The sequence below is a fragment of the Augochlora pura genome, chromosome 5 (genome assembly GCF_028453695.1).
Source record: "Augochlora pura isolate Apur16 chromosome 5, APUR_v2.2.1, whole genome shotgun sequence".
NCBI lineage: Eukaryota > Metazoa > Arthropoda > Insecta > Hymenoptera > Halictidae > Augochlora > Augochlora pura.
In genome coordinates, this window is record NC_135776.1 from 20402725 (window position 1) to 20420390 (window position 17666).

General features: G+C 41.5%; 4 protein-coding genes across 5 annotated transcripts; 2 read left to right on the forward strand and 2 right to left on the reverse strand.

Moving 5' to 3' along the window:
• The first annotated feature begins 7960 nt into the window (after positions 1-7960).
• On the forward strand, positions 7961-12850 carry Ebo (exportin ellipsoid body open). The gene is made up of 16 exons (XM_078180544.1): positions 7961-8137; positions 8271-8474; positions 8545-8736; positions 8820-8979; positions 9096-9352; positions 9442-9608; positions 9672-9978; positions 10049-10141; positions 10213-10381; positions 10450-10588; positions 10660-11018; positions 11086-11413; positions 11478-11675; positions 11748-12026; positions 12097-12262; positions 12340-12850. The coding sequence occupies exons 1-16, from the start codon at positions 8135-8137 to the stop codon at positions 12415-12417; spliced, it is 3099 nt and encodes a 1032-aa protein (XP_078036670.1). The 5' UTR covers positions 7961-8134; the 3' UTR covers positions 12418-12850.
• Positions 12851-12888: 38 nt separating this feature from the next.
• Positions 12889-15403, forward strand: Aldh7a1 (aldehyde dehydrogenase 7 family member A1). The gene is made up of 8 exons (XM_078180546.1): positions 12889-13156; positions 13212-13428; positions 13485-13672; positions 13732-13931; positions 14001-14245; positions 14314-14423; positions 14483-14743; positions 14816-15403. Exons 1-8 carry the CDS (start codon positions 13001-13003, stop codon positions 15026-15028), a joined length of 1590 nt encoding a protein of 529 aa, XP_078036672.1. The 5' UTR covers positions 12889-13000; the 3' UTR covers positions 15029-15403.
• On the reverse strand, positions 15039-15749 carry LOC144469861 (rRNA N(6)-adenosine-methyltransferase Mettl5). Its single transcript, XM_078180547.1, has 2 exons — positions 15409-15749; positions 15039-15348 (listed from the first exon to the last, which is right to left on the reverse strand). The coding sequence occupies exons 1-2, from the start codon at positions 15746-15748 to the stop codon at positions 15053-15055; spliced, it is 636 nt and encodes a 211-aa protein (XP_078036673.1). The 5' UTR covers position 15749; the 3' UTR covers positions 15039-15052.
• A 139-nt stretch (positions 15750-15888) lies between these two features.
• Positions 15889-17316, reverse strand: LOC144469862 (SOSS complex subunit C-like). 2 transcript variants are annotated; one of them, XM_078180549.1, is made up of 4 exons: positions 16675-17316; positions 16388-16452; positions 16185-16309; positions 15889-16054 (listed from the first exon to the last, which is right to left on the reverse strand). In XM_078180549.1, exons 2-4 carry the CDS (start codon positions 16413-16415, stop codon positions 15899-15901), a joined length of 309 nt encoding a protein of 102 aa, XP_078036675.1. In that variant the 5' UTR covers positions 16416-16452; positions 16675-17316; the 3' UTR covers positions 15889-15898. The 2 variants fall into 2 exon arrangements, with proteins under 2 accessions (XP_078036675.1, XP_078036674.1); XM_078180548.1 differs by having other exon boundaries at positions 16388-16508; positions 16675-17313.
• Positions 17317-17666: the final 350 nt, after the last annotated feature.

Below are 17666 nucleotides of genomic sequence, written 5' to 3' on the forward strand. Positions count from 1 at the left end.
GCTTCCTCTTCCTCGCCTATACGTGGATGCACGGCGGAGAAGCTCGAGATCGATCGTGTGCTTTCCGATTTGCTCGCGATGACCGAGCGCCGTTCGATCGAGAACCTGCAAACTTGTTCAGCAAAGTTCTGGCGACTCGGTGCATAGTAGATGCAATGGTTCTGGTCCCCGACACCTTTTTCTGATCATCGATATTGTTATTTGAAATTAGTTACAGTTCCGAACGATTAACCCCTTGCACTATAACAACGGGTCAGACTCGTGACGAAGCTTTCCATGCAAGATCTACTAAATATTAATACTATTAATTTCTTTTAAATCGAAATCAAATTTCATTCACCTGTGATCAAAGTGTAGAAATTAAATAAAATAAAAATAGCAGAAGAAACAACAATTGTCTAGTCCTATTATTAAAAATATCAAGAACAAGTAAGTGCTAATCAACGCGGCATGATAGGGGTCATAGTGCGAGGGGTTAAGAAAAATGGTGCTTCGATTATGAAAAACTATATTCGCGCAATATTTAGCCGTGCCAAATAGATTAAATCAAGATGACAATAACGAGACTGGACTTATTTCGAATCTGCCGATGATTATCGGCGTTTGTCGGGCCCGGTTGCACCTGTGCCCGTTTTCCACCTTATCGAGGAGAGCCAAGCGGCGGGTAGAAGCCACCGAGCGTTGTTCCAATGCCGATACAGTGACTGTTCCTCGCAGGGGACACCCCCGCGGGAACGAGCGGACTGCGCGCGCTCGCTCGCGAGCGTTCGTTCGTACGACCAAGGACAACAACATTCTCCGTAAAACTAATTGCCAGGTAAGTATATACGAGCGACGAGAAGTCCGCTCGAGCGCGGGGCCCCGAACACACGCCACGCCGATACAGCTTCACGTGAACCCGCGTGCTCGGCCCATCCACCATTCGCGCCGTACGCCGTACGCCGTACGCCGTACGCCGTTCGCCGTCGAGCGCAAAGAGGATGCTGCGAAGATGCTCGCGGAGATAGCACTTGTGCGGGAGGAAACCTGAGGAAACGAGGAAAAACTTCGCCGGGGAGAGGAGAATTCGTGGAACAAAAAGCGAATATCGAGAAGAAGGCGGATAGATCGGCAGTTTCGGTGTGCATGGTGGATGCGACGCGATAGTAGAGAGAATTGAAAAATGAGAAGATAAAGGAGAAAATAGACGCGACAGAGAATGGAGACGGTAGACGAAAACTGCCATAGTTGGATCGTCGATTCTAACCCTTAGCTGCGGTAACTTCTTCCAACCCCTTGATAAATAAAATAACGAATTCAAATAAATTCAATTCAAAAAGAAATAAATAAATTCAAAAAGGGAGAAGAAATGAGAAATGAAATTGTTGTTTAATAGAAATATTAAGAAAATCTTCTTCTTCCCCCTTCGGTGCTAAGAGAGTTAATAAGACCAGATAATTTTATAATAGTTAATAAGATCGGATTTTCGGAAAGGCGTAGGAAACAATGCACAAAGAAAAGTGCATAGAGGATACAAAGAGCAAGGAGCAGGGCGAGAAGAAAGGGGAGGAGGTGGAGGGGGAGGAGCGAGCGAGGTGAAGGAAGGAGGAGAGAGAGAGAGAGAGAGAGGCGACTCTATGGCATAGAATTTATTGCTGGTACGACGGTGGACCACATTAAAGAGAAGGAGAGAGAGGGCTGCTCGTACGCGAGCGCATAATTTATGCTCTCATTATGCGACAACCAAGATTCATTATGGCCAACAAGCATTGTCGCGCCGATTCGGAGATCGATCGTGGCACGCTAAATAAATGCACGAACGATGATCGGATACCGTACGGCGAGATGGGGTGTGCGAGGGTGAAATGAAAAAGGAGAAAAACCGCAGAAAAAGACAGAAGAGGAAAGAGAGTCTATATAAAACGGCCGCTCGGTCTTATTACCGTCTCGAAAGCGAGCTGGAATATATTACGAGGATGAAGGATCGACGATAAGTCGCGACGGTGATTAAACGATCTCGTTCTGCTCGTTTTGCCGGTTTCGCGAACGTAACGACATGCTCTCGGGACAGCACGGCTCACTACGAGCTTTTCGAACCTTTTCAATTCTCTTCGCATTCTCGTCGCTTGGGTACAATTTATTTCTCATCTTCCGATCGACGTTTTCAAGGCGCTTTTCATTAACGTTATTTCGTTGCTTCGGAAGCTGCTTCGATGAAAATGTTACGCTCAATTCGATGGAATGCAACGTTACACGCCCTCGATTTATCTGCGAATACGTTGCCGGTCGTTCGCGAGAAGCAAAGAGATATTTCAGCGCGTGGCGCTAGCGCAGAATGTCGCAGGCAGCGATGCTTAGAGCACAGCACGCTTTATGCTTCGTTTTACAAGGCGAGCGCGCCGCGCGCCACGCGTTCAAATCACCGGCGCGCAGTGCTCTGCGCCGCGGCGCAGCGATCCATGGCCAAAAGTCTATTTCGCAACTGTCGCGCGCTCTACGATTCTTCTTTTTCGAAAGGGTTTACGAGCTAGAGCTTTAAAATTTGCATTAGCACAGACTTTAATAAAATGTAACGTTAGGAAGGCTATTTAACAAAATTGGATTATTGTATGCAATAAGAGAATCCTCACCTTTTTCAATGACATTAAAATATAGTGTTAAAGTTATTATTCCGAACAAATTTTTACTGCATATATTAATAATTTCTACTATACATAATTCATAAAAATCAAGGCCTCCCGTCGCAATCGGATAGCGATAATCCCCTATAGACTCGCGATCGGGTCACGCGTGAAGGGATCCTGTCATCCGCATGCAAACTAATGGCGCACGCATTCCCGATTTTACGCCGCAAAAAACCGAGCCCGACGTTTGCGAAATCTCTCGCTTTCCATTTCCGTAATAAAACAATGCCGGGGCGACTCGAAAAGCTATTGTCGACGGTCTCCCGCCGCGCTCGAAGTAGTTCAACGTTTATACGGCTTCTCTCGCTCATTGTGAAACACGACGTACTCGAACCTGGCATTAGCATATGCATCGCGGCTCCGCGATTCGCGGGTGTGTCGATAAAGAGAGATATTGCACGGATTCGTGGCGAGCTCCGACATCGTGACAGGGAAAAACAACGGGAGAGAACATCGGTCTCCGAGTAATCCTTTCGAAATATCGCATTAGGAACAATGGTATACGTTAAGGGAACAATGCTGATACAATTTGAACTATAATAAATGATCCTAGGATTGGTGAAAAGTTTTATCAATAATTAAATATTAATCAGGGTTGATGATTTAGTTAATACATTTATTATTATATTTAAGATTGGGTTTAGGCTAGATTATTCTTAAAATTTCGAATTTATCTTAATTTTTCATTTTTCCGCGAGGATTGATTATAAGATATTCTATTAAACGTGTCTTTAAAAATAAATATACAGTATATAATATAAATATAATATATTGTATATTTATATATAAATATATAGTGACTGATATAGCGACTGATAAATGAATAATTATTAATACACTGATGTTAATATATACTGAAGAAGTCTGCCTTAATGGAGAATGTGGAATCCGCATGATTGAGCAATTATCGTCCCATCCCCGGTGCCATAGAATCAATACCGAATATTATACGTCCGGCGATTTTCCAAACGAGTTGTCCGCTTCCGAGCACGGCCATTATCGATAGTCGTAATCGCCGGCGATTAGCCGACGCAGGGGTGTTAAGCGGAGTCGTTTATATTCATTCAAGATGGAAAGCAACCTCGCGTGCTCGATGCATGCCGATTGCAAAGCCATCGGAGACGATTAATCTCCTTCGTCTTTATCCGCGTTTATCCGTCTCGCGGTGCCACGTATCTCATCTTCCATCTGAAGACGGCCGATCCCCTCTCCGCCGGCGCATTATCACTTATCGGCGCAACCCTTTAACCGTTGATCGATTCCCTTGCTTTTATACAGAAGACTTTTCGTTTTCACTATTCGCGCGACGCGAGACGCTCGAAAACAGTCGAAAGCGATCAGTATCGTATAATTCAGGATCATATAAATTTATATTATAAATAATGTTGCAAACGCAATTGTTCAAGCTCCGCAATTTTTAATTATAAATCGTTTTTATAATAATTTCATTGTTAAAGTCTGCAAAAGTCTCCAGCGATAATAATGATGCACGAGCCGACAGGGGACGCTTTGTTTATCCTGTTTCCCCGGGCCTCCTTTTGCACCTTATTACCTCCGCGCGGACACGTTCACCGGTCTTTCTCGCTGCCCTTTCTAACAACCTTGTCCTGCGAGAATGTAATCGATCCCAAGGATGCGGAGCCAAAGGAGGCAGAGGTCGATAGGTAAACAAGGTTAAGAGCGATAGAGCTAATTGCTCGCCGGGCGATATCTCATAGAAACGTGCATGACGATAGACACGTAAAACGCATAAAAGTCGTGCGGCTCGTTTTGCACCGCATCGTTTCGTTAAAATGTCGCTGCGCAGCGTTCTAACTCGTTTGCTCGATTTTCATTTAGCAAGTACATTGGAATAAAAATGTAAAAAGTATTACATAAAGAAACGGAAGCAAAAAGAAATATGAAATGCTATAAATAATGGACACTTAAGTAACAAAATGGATATGATAAACTTGGACACGAGAAAATGGGTTTCTTATCAAACAGCTAATTCTTAAGTCTATGCCTGCGCGAAGTGTGGTGTTCGAGATTAGAGAAGCAAGATTCTATTTCGCGCGTCCGTGTTCGCGGATTCGTAGGAACCCACATGCGTTTCCCGTTCCGAGCCGAGCAAAAAATTGGTTTCATATCGTTAAACGAAATTTATGATACGGTTTGTATAATGGTGCGCGGAGCCAGCTTCTACCTGGCTTAATAAAATTGCGCGGGCGAATTAGAATTGCAGATGAAGCGGCTACCGGAATCGATACACTGTTTTCAGAAATGGCATTCGCATAACGGTGACATTTACGACGCCGCTGATGTGCTCGTTCGCGATTTAAGCATTTAAGGGATCCTTAAATAAAGCGGCATTCGGCTATTCGAAAATCAACGCCGCTATAACTCCGCCTTGCCGTGCGCGCTCCGCTCGGTTTTATGCGCTCCCGCGCGAACGTTACGGTGCGAATAGTGGACATTTTTAACAGTCGAACGATTATGGCATGCATCTTGCAGCTCGCGATTACCAAACTTGCAACTCGCTACTCTCAAACTCGCAATTGTTATCTTATTTTCCTTTTTGTCTTTTCACTTTGCGCCAAGTCATTCTAAATCTCTGTGCCCGCTCCTTCCTGTAATTTTAGAACTATTAGTTATTTTCCCATACATATTCAACAAATAAATAAATAAATAAACATAGTACGAAAGAAGCTATAATCTGAAGAGGAAACGAGGATGCGCTCGAAGGCAATCTCTTGTCGCGCGGATGCTTCCAAATAGAGAAATTGCTGTACGCGAATAATGCTGCGGAGGCTCTAAAAATTGCTATTGCCTGGATGATTATGTTTTCCATGGCTGAGTAACTTTATACTTTATACGAAGCCCGCGTCGCGTCCCGTCGCCGGGACGGCAAGGGGGTGGTGGCTCGGTACGAAAATTGCGCGCGGCATCGACGACAGAAGATGCCAACGCAGGCGGGGGCGGCCTCGAAAAAAAATGGAAAATCTGATCCGGACGGGCACCGTCGTGGTAGCGAAGGGTATGGGGGCCGAGGTCGTCATTATCCGTCATTATCATGGCTCGGCCAACCACTGTAATCCGTATTTCATTTTCTGCCGGTTTTTTCTCTCCCCCGCCTCCCCCCCCCCCCCCCCCCCCCCCAACCCCCCTCGCAACGATGTGGTTACGGTGCTAGATTACAGGCGTTGCTCGACGACGACCGATAGTTTCCGCGATAGAAGTTATCCTCGGATGTACTCGGCGGTTTTGCACCTTCCATCATTTCTCCTCAACCCTCTCCGCAATCACTTTTCATCGGAATCTATTGCGAGCCTGAAACGAAATTTGACATTGAAGACTATTTCAAGAGCATTTAAACTCGTGGCGGTGGTTTCTAGCTATAAACTCTTAAGTATGAACGTTGTTGAATCACATTCTATTCTCCTGTCATCGTTACGCAAACATTCAAGTATATGTACTATACACTTGCAGACAAAAATTGTTTGTTCTTTAACAAACTTCTTCCTCGGTGAAGTGGATGTTTGTTGATCCTTTCGGCATACTTTGACGAGTCCAATTCGTGATGGAGATTTCTATCTTCGGTTACATAACCTGGCATCACAGTCGCGCTTGGAATATAGTAACAGTTTCAATACAGTAGCAATTTCAAACCTTTAAGGATACATCCAGTCTCACCGATTGCAATAGCAAATAAAGTATGAATGATGATCCACTATCAACAATCTCAAGATGCATCGGCGATAAGTGGATCGCAGGATTTCAGGAGACGGTACTGGATTCGCTAAATTTTCTGCGAAATGTGGTAAAAGGGGGGGTGGGGGCGGCGATCTCCGATCGGCCGTGGCCAGTTGTCGGAGGCGGCGCGAGGTGTCGGGCAGACTGTAGATGGGATACGACGTGCGAATGCGAACATAAATCCAAATTAGCGGCAACATAACGCAACCGTGGCTCTATCGGTGCTACGATTCAGGGGCTACCATCTCGGCGCTGTTTCTCGCCGCGTCGAGCCGGCGCAGAGAGGAGCGAAGTCGGTCCGAACGCGAATGACAGTAAATCGTAAGCGGGATTATCGGACCGGTCGATCGGCCGAAGACGAAACGCTCGCGCTCGTTTCGCCGTGGCTCTGTGACCGGTGTCGGTTGTTCCCCCGTTAAGAAAACCGTCCGATACCGCCGCGATCTCGCCGTGTTTCTTTGATTGCGCGAGATTCTTCCTGGTTCTCCCCGGCCGCCAGATATATTAGTTTTTGTCGGGTTCTCGCTATCGTGTATCGGGTCGCGTTCCAACGAGAGCGCGCTGATTGGGAGAGTACGCTCCGTCGAATCGGCAACAAAAAGCATGGCGCTGCCGCTCTGCTGGTGCTACCACTGCACGCGTTGATAGATGCTTCCGAAGAGACTTTTCGTCTACCGCTGTTCCAAGACATTACCATACCGAGTCCTTTGCGAACACTCTCTACCTTTGGCGCAGCGATTTATTGTTCGTTTGTCAGCGAGACCTCTAACGGGACGAGTTGGTTTAACTGCGAGGAACAATGCTTTCTAATTAGAAACAAGATTTCTACGAGGGAACATCGAATGTGGACTAGCCAACTTTACTGTTAGACTTCATGCGGCGAAAATAATCGCTCTTATTTACTTTAATACTTACGGTCTAGTATATTAAAATATTTATCTGTCTATTCGTAGCTTCCAATTATTATTAGCTTCTCATTTACTCACATATAAAATACAGCTTGAACTCGGGATACTCCAAAAGTTTCTTTCACTGCAAAATATGTTTTATAAGAAGGCATGTACAGTGATTGATTAAAAGAAAACACAACATTGCAACACATAATGAATTGCTCCCAAGAATTTGGTTAACAATAATTCTGGCTAATTATATCTTGCATTGTTGCTGTTTAGTTAACTTACACAATATCTAAACAGATTCTCCTGAACAGCTTCGTGTCCTTCGTTTAGTTTTTTAATACCCCAATTTTGCCATAGTTTAGATGATCCTGCAGCGTGTATATTTAGGCGATTGCAGCGCCTCTTTTGGAAAAAGTATGAAACTTCAATGGGGATCTCTACAGCGCCAATTAGAGTGGTGGCGAAACGCTCAAACTGTTAGCCAAAATATCGATTGTCGGTATTGTTGTAACACTGCACGAATCAACGCTGCACGAACACTGAACTAAGCTTTACTTTTTCTCCATAAGAGGCGGTAGAGTCGCCCAAAGTACAGAGTCGTCTGAAGACATTTTTGGTCTGTGCATACTGATGCATACACGACAATGGGCATCTAGTAACATTCCCCTAAAAGTGGGACAAGTCTAGCGTCACCTGTACCAATCGAGGGAAAATTAGTAATATTTGATTGCATATTTTGTCGCTCCAAACATGATATCTGACAAGTGAAAGCCAGATTTCTTTATTATTGTCCGTTTTTACCATATTTTCATCGGAACGCGCGGTTTGATTTCGGTTATCATGGTACGTGATTATGCTTGCATTTTCCAACGAAATACACACCGATATGCCACACGTATATTTCATATGTTACGAATTTTTTCAAAAAGTTTCTCGAGTGTCAGGATTCGTGTGAAACAAGAATATACATTTTCAGGACAATGATGCAGCCGCACTGCAAAATTTGGAGCATCTTATGACTGAATTCTTCTCGCCAGAGACAAACAATGAACGTAAACGCACGATCGAAAGGCATTTCCAAGAGTTTGCTGGGCAAATTAATTCCTGGCGGCCTTGTTTACATTTTTTATCCTCTACCAATAATCATTATGTCAGCATGTTTGCTCTGTCAACTTTGGAGGTATGTTCCCTTATCTTTATCCGCTTTTTATATTGCTATTTTGTTATTTACAAGAGGAATATTGTTGCAGACAACAATTGGAAGACGATGGCCGATTCTTCCATGGGAGGACAGAGCTCTCACGAGATCCACTTTATACACGTTGTCGTTAGAAAGAGGTGTAGCTCCTTTCGTTAGAAACAAAGTGGTGAAATTAGTTGTAGACATTGCGAGACATGACTGGCCACATTTTTATCCAGACTTTTACTCAAATATCTTGCAGGTTTGTAGATACATTAACCCCTTATCATACATTATTCATTCAAAAGTTGTTTGGTATATCTAATCATTTTTTTATATTAAAAGCTTTTAGGTCACAAACATACAAGGCTGTTGGGACTTATTTACTTGAGAACAGCTTCAGAGGAACTGGCTACACCAAGGGAAGATTTGCCTATGCAGAGAAAGAATGAACTGTTTAGGTTTCTCTGTGCTCAAGTACCTTTGACTTTGGATACCCTCACAAGTAATATTCCTTTTAACATTCTATTTTGTTGTAGTCAGATTCCAAATGAAGGAGACCTATTAGGTGGACTATACTATACATTCTTAGTGGAATGTAATATTATCTTTCCTGTGCAGTACTTCTGAAAGAAACAACAAAGTTGCAAAGCCGCTCTGGAACCGTTACACCGCCTCCGTCGCCCACCAGTGGCCAGACAATGGCACCTGTGAGGGCTATTTTAGATGTTGAAGGGCTTTCCACGGGAACCAGCGATGTCTGTATAGCTACATTAGATGTATTGGCTCACATGTTCGGTTGGATCGAATTATCGGAACATATCTCGACTAATCTGCTGGATGCTATTTTCACTTGCGCTAGATACCATGAAGCAATGGTACGATTTCGATCTGATACGAATATTTTAACACTTTGATCAATAATTGACTAGTAACCTGTGAAACTAATTATACGGTTGATTAACAGAATGGGAAACAAATAGAAGTGGCTGTGCAGTCTGTGACCACGATAAATGAGCTTTTATATCGACCATTGTATTCTCCAGATGTGACCGATACATTATTAGTAGAAATATTTCAAAATGGAGTCGCATTATTTCAGTATATGGAACGCTTAGATTCCATAGATGAAAGGTATCTACTTTTATACTCTAATTCCTTTGATCACATTTTAATAACGATTTTTAATGTTTTTAGTTATATGGAAAAACTTACGGAATACTTGCAATTATTTGTAACGAATCATTTGAAAAGAGTTGAATCGTGTCCCAAGTTTCCGGTAAACACGTTGCTAGAGGTCTTGTGTCATCACACATTCCAACAGTGTTCGACAGTAAATGGATATCTAAGATGTTTAGACGTTTGGACCACTCTTTTAGAAAGTACTCAGTCTCGATATGCGCCAGTAGCGTTAGCACTTGCCGAGCGCGTGTTACGAAAGATGAGTTTTAAGTTGAATTCGCGCGCACTGAAAGATCTGGACACTGAGGGTCTGGATGAAAATGTAAATAATTTTCTGAAATTAATCAGTAATATTTTCTTTATAATACATTTCCTTAATATTTGTATTTTAGGAAGAAACTGAGTGGCAGCATTTTCTAAGATGTAATGTGGAGTGCCTAGCGAAAGTAGCGGAAATTTGTCCAATTCCAGTATTCACGCTACTGGTAAAATCTGACATACACTTGTGAATGAATTACGTTTAATTCGTAATTACTAATTGGTATGAATTTTTCAGTACCGCTCGTGGAGAGAGGGTTTAATAATATTTGGAGAACTAGGTGCTGCCATAGCCAACAACCAAGTTATTTTATTAAATGAATCTGAAGCTTCTAATGTACACGTACATTTGCGCGACTTAGCGTCCACTACTCAAGCGTTAGCCAGACTCTATTCACTTTTCCTGGGTGAGTTAAGGGTATAAGTATGATAATACTGAATCATAGGAACACGATGGTTTTTTTTCCATTAATAGGAGATGAGCATAGCATCGATCAGTCATTAGCGGAGGAAGTAGTGTCTCAAACATTGGATGCTTGTAAATTTGCTAAAGCTAACCAATTGTATAAAGCATCGTTGCAACCGGCTATTATCGTGATAGACCTTATAGAAGTGTAAGTAAGTCCAATCAGAGCTATTTCATTCGAATAGAAATTTTATATCCACACTGTATTTCATTTTTCAGGCATTCCCAGTTATTAGCGTCCCTTCAAGCCTGGTGCCATTGGATAGTGAACAGACCAGAAAAGACTAAGGTGTCGTTATGTCAACGTTGCATCGATTCCTGTACCATAGCGTTAGATTATACGACCTTCTGTGATAATCCACCACCGGCGAGTCTAACTCATGCTGCCACACATCTTTTCCAAAGCGTCACCGCAATTTTAAAACCAGTCTTGTGGGACGGGCCTGTGTTTAGAAATTTAATTACAATGGTAACGTATCCGTTTTTGAAACCTGACACAATAAAAGTATTACGGAGGGCGTTGGTAAACGCGATCGTTCTACCGCACGGCGACGGAAGTATCAGAGAAAGACTATTAAGTAAGTAAAGACGAGAGATAATATAATTAATTAATTGTGGAAATTGATAATTCACTGATTGGGCTAGGCACCATGGTGTCGACATTGTCCACACCTTTGGGCTCGGAGGGTCAACCAGTACCTTCGGAATCGACGATTGCGATAACAGTAGTGCCATTAACACAGCTGATAGAAGACTGTTCCTCGTCGTCTACGACGATTAAAAAGATGTTGCATTCTTGTTTGGGATCAACGATCAACCGGACTTTAGAACTGTTGCCATATATGATAAGATGTCAAAGTATATGCGAGATTTTACTCAGCTTCCTGCATTCAGTGTTCTCAGTGTTACAGCAACAATTGGGGGCTGAATTTACTCAGAATGCGGTTCAAGGAATGCTGCATATTTATACTAGGTAAGTTTCCGAACTCATTCAATTAAAACAAGCTGAAACAATTTTTTACTTCACACGTTTGCAGGGAGAATATATCGGCGGGGCCTGCGTTAGACCAGTTACTAGAAATTTTAATATTGGTCGTATCAGCGCCCAGCAGCGCATTTAAGGCATTCGTACCTTCGGTGACCAGTTTATGTTTGGGACAAGTGTGGCCAGCGGTCGGAAACGATCTCAGCGCCCATCCGGATACCACACTTGTTTTATTAAAATTATTCCATAGGTATCACCAAAATTTTCTATTTATAATATCATAAATGATAGTAATAAAATTTTAATTACTATCACCCCACAGTATCTTGATGCATCGGTGGCAGTACTTCTACAACACTTCTGTTCTACGAACTCTCGGTCATACTGGCGAAGAAGAAATTGTTGAACATAAAGAGGAGTTGGTAGCGATCTTGGAAGCTTTCGGCCAAGCCCTTCTTCAACCCGATGTGAATATATTCCGACAAAGTTTACAGAGTCTCGAACAGTTGAACTTACGATGGCGACTTTATCAGAGAGCTGTGTTCAAGGTGCATTTGTTGGAGAGGTTCTTAATGGCGTTGTTCACCGTATTATTCCAACAGTAAGTTTAAACAATTACGTCTCTATTGGTAGCAGAATTCATTGCTAATTTCCTATCGTTTGGACTGCAGGTCTCACAATTTATTAGCAGACGAAATCGCTGCAGCCATTCATAGCTTAGCTTCTGTAAACATAGCATGGTTCTTTGGACACTTCCTGCCAACGTTTTTAGCAGGATGCGAGGGAGTAGATGACATGCAGAAAGCTACATTGTTAGGGAACTTTGATAAGTCCACGGTGAGTTAAATTTGAAGACATTTTCCATTGATTTACATCCACGACTTATTTCGTTACGTCTGTTAAAATGTCCGTAGGATCAACCAACGTTGACGAGGTCGGTGCTCCAATTGATTTCTGACCTGAGATGTTACCAATTTTGCCGACCCGGTTGAACCAGTTACATTCCAGTGGAAACACGGATTCATAAGATTAAATGTGATTTTAACCAGCTGTTAACAGTTTCGACACATCAACGTTTTTAACGAATCTCCATTCTTCGTACCCAGTCACAACTATCAAAGCGTTTTCTACTGTGCAATGAAAATGGACATGGAGTTTTTAGAAATCATTAATTATTCTGTGGAAATCACTGGCGTATCGTGATGCTGACGTTGTTGTTACAAAACAAAATCGCGATCATTTTTACATTTCAGTTGCCATCCATGTACTTCCTACTATTCGGTACAGTTCGAAGCATTTTACCGATGTTGTTCTTTCGATGAAAAGAAACTACGAACACGCGCGAATTTTCTATATAAATATTAAATGTCAATTTACATCGTTTTCGAAATAACATTGTAATTAAAGTATAATGTACAAGTCTAAGTGGTGGGATCAATTGTTTTATCAAAGTATTTGTTACTTTTCACTTATCGTGTCCCTACTCCTCCTCCTCCTGATAACCGGTATTACGTTGATAACCCCGAGATCGTTGTATTGCCTTACATATGGGCAGGAGCTAGCCAAGAGTCGACAATGTTCCGCTTATTGTCGAAAAGTGGTAATCACATTACCAAAGTGCAAATGACGAGATATATGGTAACCGATCCAAATTATGGATTCTTGAAGGAGTTAGGCCTCACTTCAGAAAATCCGGGTCTTTATGATGGACGGTGGGGAGGATCTGGCAAGGTATCTCAAGCATCGAAATTTTTTAGATAATCGTTAACACATAATTGTCAAATAGGTGATAGAATCAGTGTCACCGTCAACCGGCAAAGTGATAGCGAAAGTTAGGACCTCGACCCCACAGGAAGCAAGTAATGCTATTACAGAAGCACGTAAGGCATGGCCACAGTGGGCAGCATTGCCGGCTCCAACGAGAGGAGAGATAGTGAGACAAATTGGAGATGAATTACGAAATAACTTGAAACCTCTGGGACGATTGGTGTCCCTGGAAATGGGTAATAATTCCTTATTCATAGATTTTTAAGAGATTTCAACAATAACAATCTTTTAGGAAAGATATTGCCAGAAGGTATCGGTGAGGTGCAAGAGTTTATTGATATATGTGATTACGCTGTCGGTTTATCTAGAACGCTACCTGGCAGTATATTTCCATCAGAGAGAAAGAATCATACTCTCATGGAGAAATGGAATCCTCTCGGAGTTGTGGGAGTGATTTCTGCATTTAATTTTCCGGTTGCAGTGAGTAGCATTTAATTAATTAATAATCAATGGAATTGAAAGTAAAAGAGTATTTTTAGGTATATGGCTGGAATAGTGCGATTGCAATGGTTTGTGGCAACACTATAGTCTGGAAAGGAGCATTGACTACCCCTTTGGTGTCTATAGCAACTACTAAAATTGTCACAAGCGTTTTGGAGAGGAATGGTATACCAGGATCAGTTGCATCATTGGTAACAGGTGGTTCAGACGTCGGTGAAACTATAGTCGAGGACACACGGTCAGTATAATATCTTTTAATGCAAAAAAATGTATTCTTTTTAACTATCTACTGATTTTTTTGGTTCAGTGTACCTCTGGTTTCATTCACCGGAAGTACAAATGTAGGAAAGGAAGTGGCTCTGAAGGTACAGAAACGATTCGGAAAGTTCTTGTTGGAATTAGGAGGCAATAATGCATTAATAGTCGCTCAAGACGCTGATTTGGAAATGGCAGTGAGAGCAGCGGTGTTCTCTTGCGTGGGCACAGCGGGTCAAAGGTGCACAACTACGAGAAGATTAATTCTGCACAATAAAATCAAAAACGAATTTTTAGGTAAGAAAATATAAAGATTAGTTTCAACTTTTGCAAAAATATTAATTTAAACGACTCACACTCTTTAGGAAAATTAAAGAAAGCGTATGAGAGCATTTTGGAGCGGATAGGTGATCCTCTAGAAAATAATACTTTATACGGACCATTGCACAATCAGCATGCAGTCGACGGATACAAGGTAGGTGCATAAAAGATACCCATGCATCAGGATTTAAATATACAAGCCACCCTTTTCAGAAAGCTATTGACAGTGCTGTAAGGAATGGCGGTAAAATAGAATTTGGAGGAAAGCAGGTAGACAGGCCAGGCTTTTACGTAGAGCCAACAATCATTACCGGTTTACCGGCTGATGCTGAAATAGTTCAGACCGAAACATTCGCGCCAATAGTCTACATTTTCGAAGCAAACTCTTTGGAAGACGCTGTAGCTCTGAACAATGGTGTGCAACAGGGGCTGAGCAGTTCACTGTTTACCAAAAGCCTAGAAAATGTGTTCCGGGTAAGCAGATGATAATGTAATTTTTTGTTTACCTACATGGAGGTGATGATTGCACAAATTTATTCTGTGCAGTGGATTGGTCCCCATGGATCCGACTGTGGTATAGTGAACGTAAACATTGGAACAAGCGGCGCTGAAATTGGCGGTGCATTCGGAGGGGAGAAAGCGACTGGAGGTGGCCGCGAGAGTGGCAGCGATGCATGGAAGCATTACATGCGACGTGCAACTATCACGATTAATTATGGAAACGATTTGCCATTGGCTCAGGGCATCAAGTTCGAATAGAGCGTGCTGGTGTCTTGAAAATATTCAATGGTTTAATTCGAATCGTATAAAATCCACTTGAACATCCACAGTGACTTTCTTATGGAATTTGTATGCTTTTGGCAAGTCGTATCTTAGTTCGGCGATGACTTTCCCTTTCGCGCCGAACCGTGCCGCTTTGTCGAGCACGTAATTACGCGTGCTAGTTTTGTGCAAAGAGTACACGGCGTTCGATGCGAGTTTCGTGGCAACTTCCAGAAACTTCATGTCTATTCCTGTATTGTGTTTCGTACCAAAAGGCGGATTCATCACCACTGTATCAAAATATTTCTCGAATTTTCCTACAACGCAATTATACACATGTAATGTCGACTGAATAAAACGAATAACTTTGTACATACCTGGTAGATACTGAAGTACATCGCATTGTACAGCTTCCACGAACAGCTCTAAATCGTTGCAATTTCTAGAAAGTATCTCAAGTGCATCAGTATCTACTTCAAAGCCAACAACGTGGCCTGCTCCCAGCATTTGTGCTCCAAGGGTTAAAATCCCGCATCCGCACCCTAAGTCAGCCACTGCACGACCTTCTATGTCGTCGAATTGGCTCTGTGCAGTGTACAACATGCGGGACGCGATATGCGCGCTAGTACAATACTGTTCGAGCAATATTTTTGGTTTCTCGAACCCATCCAACTGTTGCATGTATTCTTCTAATTCGCGAAGCTGTAAACTAGCCATTTTAATCGGGCTGTTTTCTGCTCTCGCCGAAGATATATGCTCTTAAACAATTATTTTAGCCCCTTTGCCGAATTCTTCTTGTGTTATTTACAAATGCAGTCTCCTTAAATATTTACTATTTATAATTTGAATGTATGTAAGCTATCTATTTCATTTAGTATCGAATCTGGGTAGAACAGGTAAAATTAAATTGCCGAAAGAGGAGTCCTGGGTCACAAAGTATCCGGATGAAGCAGCATGAGCACTGTGCAAGGCTGCTCTTTGCGACGCGCTCATTGCAATGCCATCGGTCGGTGGTGTTGCAGGCTGAAGTGAAACATATGATTGAGTATATGTTACAATGTTTTAAAATTGGAGTAAACAAATTTAAAAAATAATCATTCAATGAATGACTATTTTGTGTTACTATAACTTAGCAGTATGAAAAATATGTTACCAAATTAGAGGGAGATCCTGCTGGAGGAAGTGCTACAGAAGTGTTCAGTGTTGGTGTTACACCTTGTTTCAACAACATTTGCTTTTTCAGTTGCAATTCCTCTAAGATTTTCCTGTTTTGCAATTCTACAACCAATTCAAATAAAATAATCGCTTTATATGTGAAAAGATCGTAAAATATTTAATTGTAAGTGATGAGAGTACCTCTTGAATTCGATTGTGAAAAAGCCATCAAAAACTTAGGTTCCTGTTCCTCGAATACGTAAACCCTTATAAATGCGTATGGTTATTGCGACCAAAAATGAAAAACAAACGGTGTCAGTCTCTGTAAACGTTACGTTGCACTATTTCGTAAAAATATGTTCAACATATGTGTCTGTTTGCTTAAAGATAATGTTACAGATATCTTAACAATGTTTAGGTTTTGGAGTGATCGTGTGTTACCTTAACCTCATCAAAATAATCAACTAAATAAAGATCACTGAACGAACCATTTGTTTCCGTGATATTGTTGCCACGTGTATTTTGAATTCTATCAACTGTGCTATTGGTAATTCGTTGAAGTTTTACTTCATATAAAATATTCGCAATCTTATTGTCTAGCGAATATGTTCCAAGTTCTTTAGATTCGTTTTATCTTCCACCGCGTACATCTACCCTAAATGAAATGCAACGAAATGTGAATGACACCGTTATCGTGAATTCTCTCAACTGTCACGTGACCACATCCGTGATGTCACCGATAAGCAGTTCGACAGAGTCGGGACAGAGGGCAGCGTGGTCGACCGACGTGACGTGACCAATCATAAACATGAGAGAGCAACCCTGCTGCATAGCTTTGTTATTCTCTTTATTATTAATTATGATTTTAGGCTATATAGCTTCGATGGATTTACAAAAAGTTATCAAAAAAGTAAGCACAATTGAGCGTGTACGAAATCTTAGATGATAAAGATATCGTAGAAATTTGTATTGAAATTTAACACCATAATTTTCATTCTTTTAAAATAACAGTATCAACCGAGGCAATCAATAAAGAGATGTAGACTTCACAGATTAATGTCACCGGGCGACAATATACATGTTTTACGTAAGCCTTAATTCATTAGTTTCATTAAATGTAGACTAAAACTCTTAACTAAACTAAAAATATTTTACCGTAGCACTTTCAGAAATAAAAAACACAACTGATGCGAAACTATCAAAAATCAGAAGAACTCTTCGCATGAAAGTAAGAGTTTTTGTATACATATAACAATACATATGGTATGTACGTATACCATATGTTCATCTTTGTGATATAGATTATAACAAAAACATTATTTGATTATTCCAAAGTAGAAAACACTTGGCGATTCGAGCAAGAGAGGCATACAATCGGAATTCGCGATTGTTTTATCAAGAAGAAATACGTTGGATCAGAAAACTTTGGAGAATATAAGTAGATTTAGTATTCTGTTTTTGTATCTTCACTTTTTGTTTT

Excerpts from the sequence above, each read along its gene's own strand:
- Ebo (XM_078180544.1), top strand. Across the intron at positions 10,142-10,212 it reads TTCCAGTATTCACGCTACTG|TACCGCTCGTGGAGAGAGGG; the intron begins GTAAAATCTGAC and ends TGAATTTTTCAG. Across the intron at positions 11,414-11,477 it reads ATGCTGCATATTTATACTAG|GGAGAATATATCGGCGGGGC; the intron begins GTAAGTTTCCGA and ends ACACGTTTGCAG.
- Aldh7a1 (XM_078180546.1), top strand. The coding sequence starts at position 13,001 with ATGTTCCGCTTATTGTCGAAAAGTGGTAATCACATTACCAAAGTGCAA. Across the intron at positions 13,673-13,731 it reads CATTTAATTTTCCGGTTGCA|GTATATGGCTGGAATAGTGC; the intron begins GTGAGTAGCATT and ends GAGTATTTTTAG. Across the intron at positions 14,424-14,482 it reads ATGCAGTCGACGGATACAAG|AAAGCTATTGACAGTGCTGT; the intron begins GTAGGTGCATAA and ends CACCCTTTTCAG.
- LOC144469861 (XM_078180547.1), bottom strand. The coding sequence starts at position 15,748 with ATGGCTAGTTTACAGCTTCGCGAATTAGAAGAATACATGCAACAGTTG. Across the intron at positions 15,349-15,408 it reads TGTACTTCAGTATCTACCAG|GAAAATTCGAGAAATATTTT; the intron begins GTATGTACAAAG and ends ATTGCGTTGTAG.
- LOC144469862 (XM_078180549.1), bottom strand. The coding sequence starts at position 16,415 with ATGGCTTTTTCACAATCGAATTCAAGAG. Across the intron at positions 16,310-16,387 it reads TTCACAATCGAATTCAAGAG|AATTGCAAAACAGGAAAATC; the intron begins GTACTCTCATCA and ends AATTGGTTGTAG. Across the intron at positions 16,055-16,184 it reads CAGGATCTCCCTCTAATTTG|CCTGCAACACCACCGACCGA; the intron begins GTAACATATTTT and ends GTTTCACTTCAG.